Genomic DNA, 10,914 nt, shown 5'->3' with positions numbered 1-10,914 from the left:
ATCTCTTGTACTCCCGGGCACTGAATGACTGCAAGCAGCCCCTACAGCATCCTGCCCGTCGCTTTGCCAAGTAATACACAGCTTGCACCCAAGGATCATGGTGCCTCTCGTGCCAACTTATCCTGACATTCGATAAATCGATATGGATGTCTTGTATCCTACATCCGGGCCTTTGAGTGGACCATGCCATCGAACTAGAGACGTCCCGAGATTAAGTTAGTGGTTGGCAAACAGAGAACAGAGGTTCTTTTGCCTTGGCTCCTTGGGCTAGACTACCTAGAGTCGAGTCTGAACGTCGTTTCAATGAAACATGCAATCATGATGAATATTCCAGAACCGACATGAGTATCCGCAAATTCATTTGAAATGTCTTATTAATTTCACATCATCTTCTATGCGATAAGTTGCTTGAGGCCGAAACCCCATAACTATCTGGTCGCCACTATGATTTGTGGTTGATGAGAAATCATACCTCTGCTAATAATCATTTACAATCAAATCAACACTGCCTCGGCAGTAAAGCTTAGAACTATGCCACAGTAGCGCGCGGTATGGAATCATAAGTACCTTTCAAAACCTCATTATTACCTATTAGGTAGATATTACAAGACTAACTGCGGCGTACGGATCATCGGCACAGCTTTCAGTGGACGCCTAGTCAAATCGAGCATCATCTGGCGCTTAAGCAGGCCTGCGATGCTCTGCCTGCTGCTGGGTCCCATGGCCAAGTTTGGGCTCCTTGCTGTGTTTTAACAACGAGCTCGTAATGCCCAACACCCATGGTTTGCAGGATCAATATGAAACCCATTGCCTACAAGCTTGTCATAACGAGACGGATATTCTCCCTGCAGATTTCTCCCAACTTATCCGTACATCCTCCGTATAAGAATACGGAGTAGTAACCCAGAGGTCTGCATCCGAAAGGGTGGCTTGCTTGTCTCCAATAGCACCAGCTGAGCCACCAGACGGACGTCAACAACAACAAATTGATTGCGTCGACGACAAAGCAATGGAGTCAGTGTGCCTAGGTATCCAGTAAAAATGGTTGTTCGGTTTGATCTTGCCATCAAGTAATTAAATGTAGTATATGATTACAGTTTCATAAGTGTAAAGGTAGTTGTACTACATGAGGGAAACATGCACACCTGTTCATACAAAGTCACAGCAATCAATGAACTGGGCACAAAGACAAACTACCGAGTGTATGTTCTCGCAATATTCGAGTACATTTATTGTTGTGTTAATTTTTATTTTATTTTTAAATACACGTTGTTTGGTTGCTAGTGATATGTCAAGTTGCGCACATGCTATAGGGTAAGGCTACTGCGAGGTCGCTGATCTCGAATATTGGTTGTCGCATGTCAGTCATTTTTCATTTGACATGCTCCCTGACACCGGATGTGTCTCACTGCATTAAAGTCTTCACTGCAGTCGCCAACCCGCGCCCTGGCACATACTACTGTGGGGGCACGGGATGGGCGGCCTCTCGAGCAGTTCGAACTTCGAGGCGAACGCGTGGCAACATGTCATTAAACATTCTAATTGAAGTCATGCTTCTGCAGACAATCAGCGAGCCAAGCCGCCTAGGGCATCGCCATAAAAACATTTGTACTGCAGCAGGGCGAAGAAGGCGATGAAGGGCGCCGGCAATGCTGTGAACTAGCTCCATTGTAATTTTGATAAGATGAAATATAAGTAAGTAAAGACCTAAAACTCCGGTTCCCTTCCTCGGCGTCGCTGAGGGTTGTGATCTCCCATCTGATATGATTGATAGATGACATGCATCATCTTGTCCTTGTTAAACGAACCCTTCTCCTTACGACTGCAACCCTGAATAGAGGAAAAAGAAATATTCGACACGGAAACCGCACAATTAGTGATCAAACCCGGGCCAGTAGGGGTTATTATCAAGCCCGTGAGGTTCATCAACCTCGATCTCGAAAGGCTTGGGCTGATCGGGTCGCTGACCATGTCCAATAGGCAATGCGCGACCCTGCTCCTAGTAGGGGGCAAAGCCTCGTCCACGACCACGGTAGCCACCACGATAACCACCTCCTCGAGGGAAGCCGCCTCGACCCTGGAAGCTGCCTCGGCCACCGCGGAATCCGCCACGACCACGACCACGGCTCATGCCGGGAACATTGGTGCGCTTTGGGGTAACCTTGATGCTGCGGCCCTTGAACATGCTCTCGTTAAGAACGAGAGCTTGCGCGACCAGGCTGGGCTCGGTGAACTCGACGTAGGCGTAGCTAAGAATCTAGGTGTTAGCAGTATTCCACAATGTTAAGAAGCCAGCTGGAGCATACCCCTTTGGTTGTCCAGTAAACTTATCAAGCAGGATGGTGACTCGGTTGATGGAACCACAGCTCTGGAAATGACCCTGAATATCCTCAGGGGAGGCGGAGTAGTCGACATTGCCGACAAAAATGCTGCGCGCATCGATTGACTCCTTGTCGTCCGCAAGCTCCGCAGACTGCTGCTCCAAGGTCGCCTGCATCTCGCGAAGCTTCTTAGCCTCCTCTTCCATCTCTGCCACACGGCGCTTCATGGCAGTGATTTCTTCCTAAGGGTGCGGCGTCAGTTTCCATATTCAGTCCACCTCTTTGCGCGCCAAACACACCTCCTCGGTCGCTGACATCTCAGTTCCTTGTTCCTGCTCATCATGCTCGCGGTCATGATCAATCTCGTGCTGGTCCTCAACCATAGGCTTGTCGTTTTGTATCCCCAAATCCGACATGTTGACTGTTTCGTGTGCGATCTAATATGAAGTTTCGTGTTCGGTGATTCTGTGCGAAATGTATTAGTCGAGGTTGGATGATAGTTGAAAAAAAAAAGACCAAACGAAAACCACGTAGTAGTCTTGCGCCCTTGACATCATTTGATGATGATGTAAAGCGTAGCGCATTTCAAGAGCTGGAAAAAACATACCTCTGATAAAGTCTCTTGGTATAGTCTGGATGATTGGAAAGAATGAACCAGAAAAAAGATACGGTACACGTAAAAGCGCGAAACAAGTTGAGTGATCGCGAAGGAAGAAATAATGCACGATGAACGAGGCGAAAGCCAGGGTGCAGTAGCTGTACCTTGCACTGGTCTGCATGTGCAATAGCGGCATTCCCTGCAAGTTTCCATTGTTAACTCGAGCTTACAATGGTGAGCATGTGGAGAAATGAGCATCTCCGGAGAAGAGCCGGCACGCCACAATTGTATCAATCAATAGAGAGAAAGCATATTTACAGTACTAGGGTACATACAGTGATTACCTTAATTATACTAATTTCTATGCATTCAAGGGAAGATACAAGGCAACCGCTTTTTTTTAACCTTGTATAAACCATCAAATGCATTCAAGGTAAGATGATAGTGTGAGGTTATGACAGTGAAAGTGCTGGAACGGTCCCATTCAAACTTTGTATATCACCCTTTGCCTAGGCAGGACATCATGCAATATCTTGTGAATATCACTTACTGTAGCAAAGCATTGATGTGATTCAGTTGATTTTATAGTCTTACTTCAAATTGAGGAGATGTAAGAGAGCTGAGAAGCAGTGAAGGTTTGCTGAATGCCAGTCAGCTTCTATGCATTAGTGTTTATCGCATATCATTGTGATCCTAACAATACACGAATAGCACAACTAAATACCTGCTTGTATCGGACAGCAAAAGGGGAATCATCATCGTCAAATTTATCGTGCTACCGTAAAAAAGGAAGGGGGTCAATCGCTAGGTCAAAATAAGTAAAACCGTTCAACCAGACAGACACCCTTCAAATGCAATCGTTACGTCCTCCAAACGCCGCCCATGCTCTTCGCTAGTCAATGCGTCCGTCTGTAAACATGCCTCATCCCATTCCGTTCCGTTCCATCTAGTACCCAGTGCTCCGAGACATATGTTGTGTGATGTGTAAAAAACAAAAAAAACAAAAGAGAAAGCATCGTCGCTCCACCGAACGCTTAAGCGTGTCGGCTACGCTTGCCCCCGTTCCCGAACGCATCCTTTCCACTGAGACTGCCAAGGTCAAAGATTTCATCAAAGTTCAGCTTGCGTTTAGACCCTGCTCTTTGCACCAAATGTCCTGGACCCCTGGGGCAAGCCCGGCTCGAGCCGCCCGTAAGTCTTGATTTTGATGACCGTGTAAGAGTAGGGGTGTCGTCGTGGGACCTCGAGTCCGACAGATCAAGAGTAGCAATGTTAGGGTACGGATGTGATGACTGGAAGTTGAAGCTGTCCTGAGAAGGGACAACGATCGGTGTTGGTTCTTCGAGGACAGGAGGGATGCTCGGGGGTGCAGAGTCGGTTCGCATTTGGCTTGGCTGCTGAGGAGGGACACTTTGGCGGCTGAGTTCAGGCGATGAAGCTGTCTCCGCCTTCTCCGCCTCATCCTCGCTCTCCGTATTCAGAGAGCTGCTCTCGCGGCCATCGAGCCTTTCGGTAGCCCACTTTCGAACCTTCCATCCTTCTCCATCGCGGAGACCCAATCCCTCCTTATCCAAGAACTGCAAAAGGTCATCGAGACAATCCTGATATCCGTCGGCTCGTGCCTTTGACTGTCCGGCAGCAGAGATCTTGTACAGCTTGGTCACCGAGAGAGCAGCTGCCTTGAAGACATCGAGAAGCTGTTCAGGGGTTTCTTGTTGAGCAGGCTGCTTTCCCATACCACCAGAGACGCCCCTCATAGGCTCCATTTTGATTAAGCGACGAAGAGTAGCGGAGATGCTGGAAATGAAGAGTCAGCGATGGCTTGTGGAATTGAAGGGGATGACTGTCTTACCTGTTATCTGAGGTAAAGTCGTATGTTTTCTGTCTTATAATGCTCCTGGAAAAGAAAGAGAGGAGAATAATATCAAACAATACAAAAGAGTCGCGAAGATCGGGTTGTGTTGCTCCTGAAGAGCTGCTTCCCAAGTCTGAACTGTTGGCAGGGCAGGGAACAAAGGTTGGGGTCACTGAAGCCTTCGACCAGTCATCCACTTCAACACCGCAACAGAGCCTGATGGACGGCACTAACCGAGGGGTCGGCAGGGAGTGGGGGAGATGAGCCACGTGACTTGACACGGACGACGTTGAATGTACCGGGAGATCACGATAGTGGGCGTTTGGCAGAATAAAGTTATGATACCCTTGGTGATTCTGTTAGAAATAGATTTGATGGCATCGGGGCTCTTTCTGGAAACATGCCTTAGTAGTCGAACCTCCATCATATGCAGTGACGTCGCTGTCTGTCCGGAATATTCTTTCTTCCTCACGGCATTGTGGGGCCGGGAAGCAATGACAGGGACCTTTGCCATTGCAGCAGTGCGCTAGCCTTGCCTGGCCCCTTCGAGGTGACCGTTTAGATTCTACTCGCCGACACCTTAGCAAACGCATCTACTTTCAAACCCTTCAAACGACGATTACCACACAAGAGCGTTTTGCGAACAACGTCCTAGAAGCAAAGAATCAAACGCTCCAAGTATTCGCATTGATCTCCATTTCGCATCATAACCTCTTTGAACGCGTCTTCCCGACGCCAGTCGCGTAAAGAGGTTCATCCTAAATTCGACTTGCAATGGCGCCTCGCTCTCGAGCCAACGCTGTTGATACTGACGCGTCCATGTCCGACGCGCAGGAACACCGCCAGGCGGAGGATATGGTAAGTTTCTTTATTCATTACAGTTTATTTGCGACTCGCGATGCAGAAGCCATGTGCTAATGGAATGCCTTTAGGAAGTTGACGAGACACCCGATTACACCGATACAGAGAACCCCAGCACCACTGCTAGCAGTGTCGCCGGAGAGCCTACCGGAGATGGGCGAAGGCGCCGTACAGAAGTCAACCAACTCCGTCGAAGCATTTTTGGAAAGAAGCACGATCGACTGGGCGAATCCAAGGTTTGTCGCCCTTCATACACAGACTGCCATTGAAAGACACTAACGATATCTGTAGGAAGATGACACAATCCGAAGATTTCGCTATCTGCTCGGTCTCACCGATCTATTCCGTCATTTCATTGAGACGAACCCAGACCCCAAAATCCGCGACATCATGACCGAAATCGATCGACAGAATGCCGAAGCATCCCGTGCGAAGAAGGGGGCCGGAAGACAAGGAGGTGCCACGAGCGAGCGACGTCGACGCACAGAAGCTGAGGAAGATGCTGAATTGCTGAAAGATGAGAAACAGGGCGGCTCCGCTGAGACGGTGTTCCGCGAATCCCCTTCGTTCGTTCATGGTCTGATGCGAGACTACCAGATTGCTGGACTCAATTGGCTCATCTCACTACATGAGAATGGTATTTCTGGCATTCTCGCGGACGAAATGGGTCTCGGCAAGACTCTGCAAACAATATCTTTTCTCGGTTACCTACGCCACATCCTAGACATCACCGGACCACACCTGGTTATCGTCCCCAAATCCACACTGGACAACTGGAAGCGCGAGTTTGCCAAGTGGACACCTGAGGTGGACGTTTTGGTACTACAAGGTGCCAAAGATGAGAGACAAGCCCTCATCAACGACAGACTCGTCGATGAGAAATTCGATGTTTGCATCACGAGTTACGAGATGGTGCTTCGAGAGAAGTCGCACTTGAAGAAATTTGCCTGGGAGTACATCATTATTGATGAGGTACGTTCATTTCAGATTGACTGAAGTTGAATTTGCTAACCAAGATTCAGGCGCATCGTATCAAGAACGAAGAATCATCACTTTCACAGGTTATTCGACTGTTCGATTCACGAAACCGACTGCTCATTACTGGTACACCTCTGCAGAACAACCTGCACGAACTCTGGGCTCTCCTTAACTTCTTACTTCCCGATGTTTTTGGTGACTCGGAGGCTTTCGACCAGTGGTTTTCTGGTCAAGACCGTGATCAAGATACAGTCGTTCAACAACTTCACAGAGTTCTCCGTCCTTTCTTATTGCGTCGTGTGAAGAGCGACGTGGAGAAGAGCTTGCTGCCCAAGAAGGAAGTCAACGTCTATTTGGGTATGTCGGAAATGCAGGTCAAGTGGTATCAAAAGATTTTGGAAAAGGACATCGACGCTGTCAACGGCGCAGGCGGCAAGCGTGAGTCCAAGACTCGACTGCTCAACATTGTCATGCAGCTTCGAAAGTGCTGCAACCATCCTTATCTGTTCGAAGGTGCCGAGCCAGGCCCTCCTTACACCACCGACGAGCATCTTGTTTACAATGCAGGTAAAATGGCTGTACTCGACAAACTACTCAAGAGACTCCAGAAGCAGGGCAGCCGTGTTCTCATCTTCTCCCAGATGAGTCGATTGCTGGACATCCTTGAAGATTACTGCGTTTTCCGAGAGTACAAGTACTGCCGAATTGATGGTGGAACCGCCCACGAGGACCGAATCGCTGCTATTGATGAGTACAACAAGCCTGGGTCGGAGAAGTTCGTCTTCCTCCTTACAACACGTGCTGGTGGTCTGGGCATCAACCTGACGACTGCCGACATCGTTGTTCTTTATGATAGTGATTGGAACCCTCAGGCCGATTTACAGGCCATGGATCGAGCCCATCGTATCGGCCAGACCAAACAAGTTGTTGTGTATAGATTTGTCACGGAAAATGCTATCGAAGAAAAGGTTTTGGAAAGAGCCGCTCAAAAGCTACGACTTGATCAGCTGGTCATTCAGCAAGGTCGCGCACAACAAGCCGCCAAGGCCGCAGCGAACAAGGACGAGCTTCTGTCAATGATTCAGCATGGCGCCGAAAAGGTCTTCCAGTCCAAGGGGGCTACAGGTACCATGGGGTCCAAGGATGGGGAGGTCGACGATGATGACATCGACGCGATCCTTGCCAAAGGTGAAGACCGAACCAAGGAGCTCAACGCCAAGTATGAGAAGCTAGGAATTGATGATCTCCAAAAGTTCACCTCGGAGTCTGCCTACGAATGGAACGGCGAAAACTTTGCCAACACAAAGAAGAATATTAACATGACTTGGATCAACCCAGCCAAACGAGAGCGAAAAGAACAGTCGTACTCGATGGACAAATACTTCCGACAGACCATGTATCCCAATCCCAAGGCGGACGCAAAGCCCAAAGCACCCCGAGCACCAAAGCAGGTTCCTGTACACGACTACCAGTTCTACCCGCCTCGTCTTCGTGATCTTCAAGATAGGGAAACCGCCTACTACCGCAAGGAAATTGGCTACAAGGTTCCTCTCGCTGATGGCGAAGAAGACACTCTTGAAGAGCGAGAGGCCGAGAGAGCCCTTGACCAACAGGAGATCGATAATGCCACACCGTTGACTGAGGAAGAGAGAGAAGAGAAAGAGACGCTTTCGCTGCAAGGTTTTGGGGACTGGAATAAGCGAGACTTTCAACAATTTGTCAACGGATCTGGCAAATATGGGCGAAACGCTTACGAGGGCATCTCTCAGGAGATCGACAGCAAGTCACCCCCTGAAATCAAGGCTTATGCCAAGGTCTTTTGGCAAAGGTACACCGAAATTGCCGACTACCCCAAGTACATCAAGACCATTGAAGATGGCGAGGAGCGCACGCGCCGCATCGAGCATCATCAGAAGCTATTGAAGAAGAAGATGGGGCAGTACCGAGTTCCTCTGCAGCAGCTTAAGATCAACTACTCTGTTTCCACTACCAACAAGAAGGTGTACACTGAAGAGGAGGACCGATTCTTACTGGTTCTGCTTGATCGCTACGGCATTGACTCGGAGGGTCTCTACGAAAAGATGCGAGATGATATTCGAGAATCGCCTCTCTTCCGATTTGACTGGTTCTTCCTCAGCCGAACGCCTATTGAGCTGTCGCGTCGTTGCACTACCTTGATCACTACTATTGTTAAAGAGTTTGAGGATGTTCCTGCTCGTAATGGAGTTAACGGAAAATCTAAGCGAGACCCTGACGATGAGAACGATGAGGACAGCATTCTTGGAATGGCACCAGCAAAGAAGAAGGCGAAGAACGGGGTCAAGGTGAGCCACTGATTGATTGTTCTAGTCTAATGTTTGTTGCTAACGAACTTGTAGAACAAGGCGCTTGACAATGTCAAATCTGTCAAATCTAGCAAGAACAGCTCTGCAACTCCGTCCAGAGCATCCAGTGTTGCGTCTACCGCATCCGCGGGCGGTTCTGCCAAGAGCAAGAAGGGTAGAAAGAAGTGAGCGGAGAAAAAAGAGGGCTCCAGTATGTGGGTTGGTAAAGGGATAGACTTTTGGCGTTTGGTTGCTTTGAGGACTTGTAAGAGAAGTCATCGTGCAGTACTTTATTAATCTGGCTTGGCAGTTTGTGACAAGGGGCCAGAACATGCATCACACGATGCCGCGGCGGTTGGAAGGATACAGGCGCGAGGACGGTTGATGGCACAATGTAAAAAGAGTTGTTTGAGAGCAGAAGAACCATGTATAGCTTTGCACTGCTTCATGTTGAACTTGACTGTCGCAATCGCATCAAGAGGGTGATGTGTACCAGATTCAAAGTCGTAGAAACGTGATCAATCGTGCAATTTTCGACCTTTTCTTAAACCCTGGAGAGATGGTAAGAATTACAAGCCCATTTGTTTTCCTCTTATCTCCCCTTATACACTCCCAGTCTTTTCCATCACCTCTAGCTTCCGTTTATTTTTTGCCCCATTTGAACAAAAAAAAGATTTATTTGTTTGTCCCCCGAAACGCCGTACTATGCAAGCACACAGGAAAAGAACGCATCTACTGCATTCGGTTGATTCGTTCCCTCTCGACCTCGTAGTTGAAGTCGAAGTAGCCCTTGTCGAAGTGGTGAACTCGCACGTATCCGTCCTCTCCGCCGCTGGCGTAGCTCTTGCCTGTGGGGTCGGCGGCGACAGTGTTGAGGGGACCGAAGTGACCTCGCACACGGCCGATCTCGTCTTCGAAAATCTTGTGGTAGAAACGGGCCTCGAACTTACCCTGTCGGGCAGAGGTTCGGGTGACATCCATGGCGGCTTGACCACCACCGAGGATGACAAAGTCCTTCTTGGGGGTGATGGTGGCACTGTTGAGGGGTGTGTCGGCGACGTAAGTCTTGAGGACCTCGAGGTCACGGGCAGAGATGAGCTGGGTATTGTCAGTATTGAATATTTCCATAGGAGCTCTGCTCAACGTACCTTGGAAGTCTTGTCCTTGCAAGCAGTAATGAAGTAGGTGCGGTCGGGAGACCACTGGAGATCGACGATAGGCTGGTTGAGCTCGTGAACGGGGACGTTGTCGAGTAGGTCGCCAGTCTTGGCGTCGTATCGGCTTACGCTGCCATCCTCGTGGCCAGCGATGATGTATTTGCTGAGGGCGCTCCAGCCGGCAACGGTGGCCTTGCTCTCGTCGCAAACGATGGTGAGGCTCTTCTCGTCGTTCTGCTCGGCGTTGAGGTCGGGGTTGATGTCGATGACAACGATGTTGGAAAGGTAACCCATTCGCTTCTCAGTAACTCCCAGTAGCTTGGTTCCATCTTCGTTGAACTCGACTCGCTTGACGGCGGTGGGGAACTCCCAGGTCTTGATGAGGCGGCCGGACTTGACCTCCCAGAGACGGATAGTGTTGTCGGCAGAACCGGAGGCGATCATAGTTGAGGTGGGGTTGACATCGACAGTCCAGATGGCACCGACGTGGCCGTGGTAGGTTCCAAGACGCTCGCCGTTGTGGGAGAACCAGGCGCAGATCTGCTGGTCCTTTGCGACAGAGAAGATGAGATCGCCATCTTTGTTGAACCTGCATGTGTGTTAGTATGGTTGCGGGTGAATTTGAAGGTCCCCGAGTCAATAACGAATAGAGGTTCGCAGACCAATATCCCCCCTTCTTTGCAACTCCATCTCGTTATAGACTGGACAGGACAAAGACATATTCACATACTTAATTTGGGTGAGCGCACGCTCGTGCCCGGCAAGAAGAATGGGCCTCATGATTTCGGTTTCGGGGGTTAGGCACTAGGAGGGGTTGACG

At 49.4% G+C, this 10,914-nt stretch overlaps 4 protein-coding genes across 4 annotated transcripts, besides 1 other annotated feature; 1 reads left to right on the top strand and 3 right to left on the bottom strand.

Moving 5' to 3' along the window:
- Positions 1-1,240: 1,240 nt before the first annotated feature.
- Positions 1,241-1,265: a repeat region.
- Positions 1,266-1,999: 734 nt separating this feature from the next.
- FPSE_03600 (uncharacterized protein) lies at positions 2,000-2,737 on the bottom strand (the record flags this gene model as incomplete). The annotated part of the gene is made up of 3 exons (XM_009256719.1): positions 2,000-2,249; positions 2,307-2,563; positions 2,621-2,737. 3 exons carry the CDS (start codon positions 2,735-2,737, stop codon positions 2,000-2,002), a joined length of 624 nt encoding a protein of 207 aa, XP_009254994.1.
- A 1,216-nt stretch (positions 2,738-3,953) lies between these two features.
- On the bottom strand, positions 3,954-4,685 carry FPSE_03601 (uncharacterized protein; the record flags this gene model as incomplete). The annotated part of the gene is made up of 1 exon (XM_009256720.1): positions 3,954-4,685. One exon carries the CDS (start codon positions 4,683-4,685, stop codon positions 3,954-3,956), a length of 732 nt encoding a protein of 243 aa, XP_009254995.1.
- Positions 4,686-5,548: 863 nt separating this feature from the next.
- On the top strand, positions 5,549-9,126 carry FPSE_03602 (uncharacterized protein; the record flags this gene model as incomplete). Its single annotated transcript, XM_009256721.1, has 5 exons — positions 5,549-5,632; positions 5,707-5,871; positions 5,927-6,607; positions 6,658-8,937; positions 8,992-9,126. The coding sequence occupies 5 exons, from the start codon at positions 5,549-5,551 to the stop codon at positions 9,124-9,126; spliced, it is 3,345 nt and encodes a 1,114-aa protein (XP_009254996.1).
- Positions 9,127-9,669: 543 nt separating this feature from the next.
- Positions 9,670-10,874, bottom strand: FPSE_03603 (uncharacterized protein; the record flags this gene model as incomplete). The annotated part of the gene is made up of 3 exons (XM_009256722.1): positions 9,670-10,035; positions 10,086-10,683; positions 10,825-10,874. The coding sequence occupies 3 exons, from the start codon at positions 10,872-10,874 to the stop codon at positions 9,670-9,672; spliced, it is 1,014 nt and encodes a 337-aa protein (XP_009254997.1).
- Between the last annotated feature and the right edge of the window lie 40 nt (positions 10,875-10,914).

The sequence above is a fragment of the Fusarium pseudograminearum genome, chromosome 1 (assembly GCF_000303195.2).
Source record: "Fusarium pseudograminearum CS3096 chromosome 1, whole genome shotgun sequence".
NCBI classification, from domain to species: Eukaryota; Fungi; Ascomycota; class Sordariomycetes; order Hypocreales; family Nectriaceae; genus Fusarium; species Fusarium pseudograminearum.
Note: the sequence above shows the minus strand (reverse complement) of the source record. Positions and strands in the feature narration are given on the sequence as shown.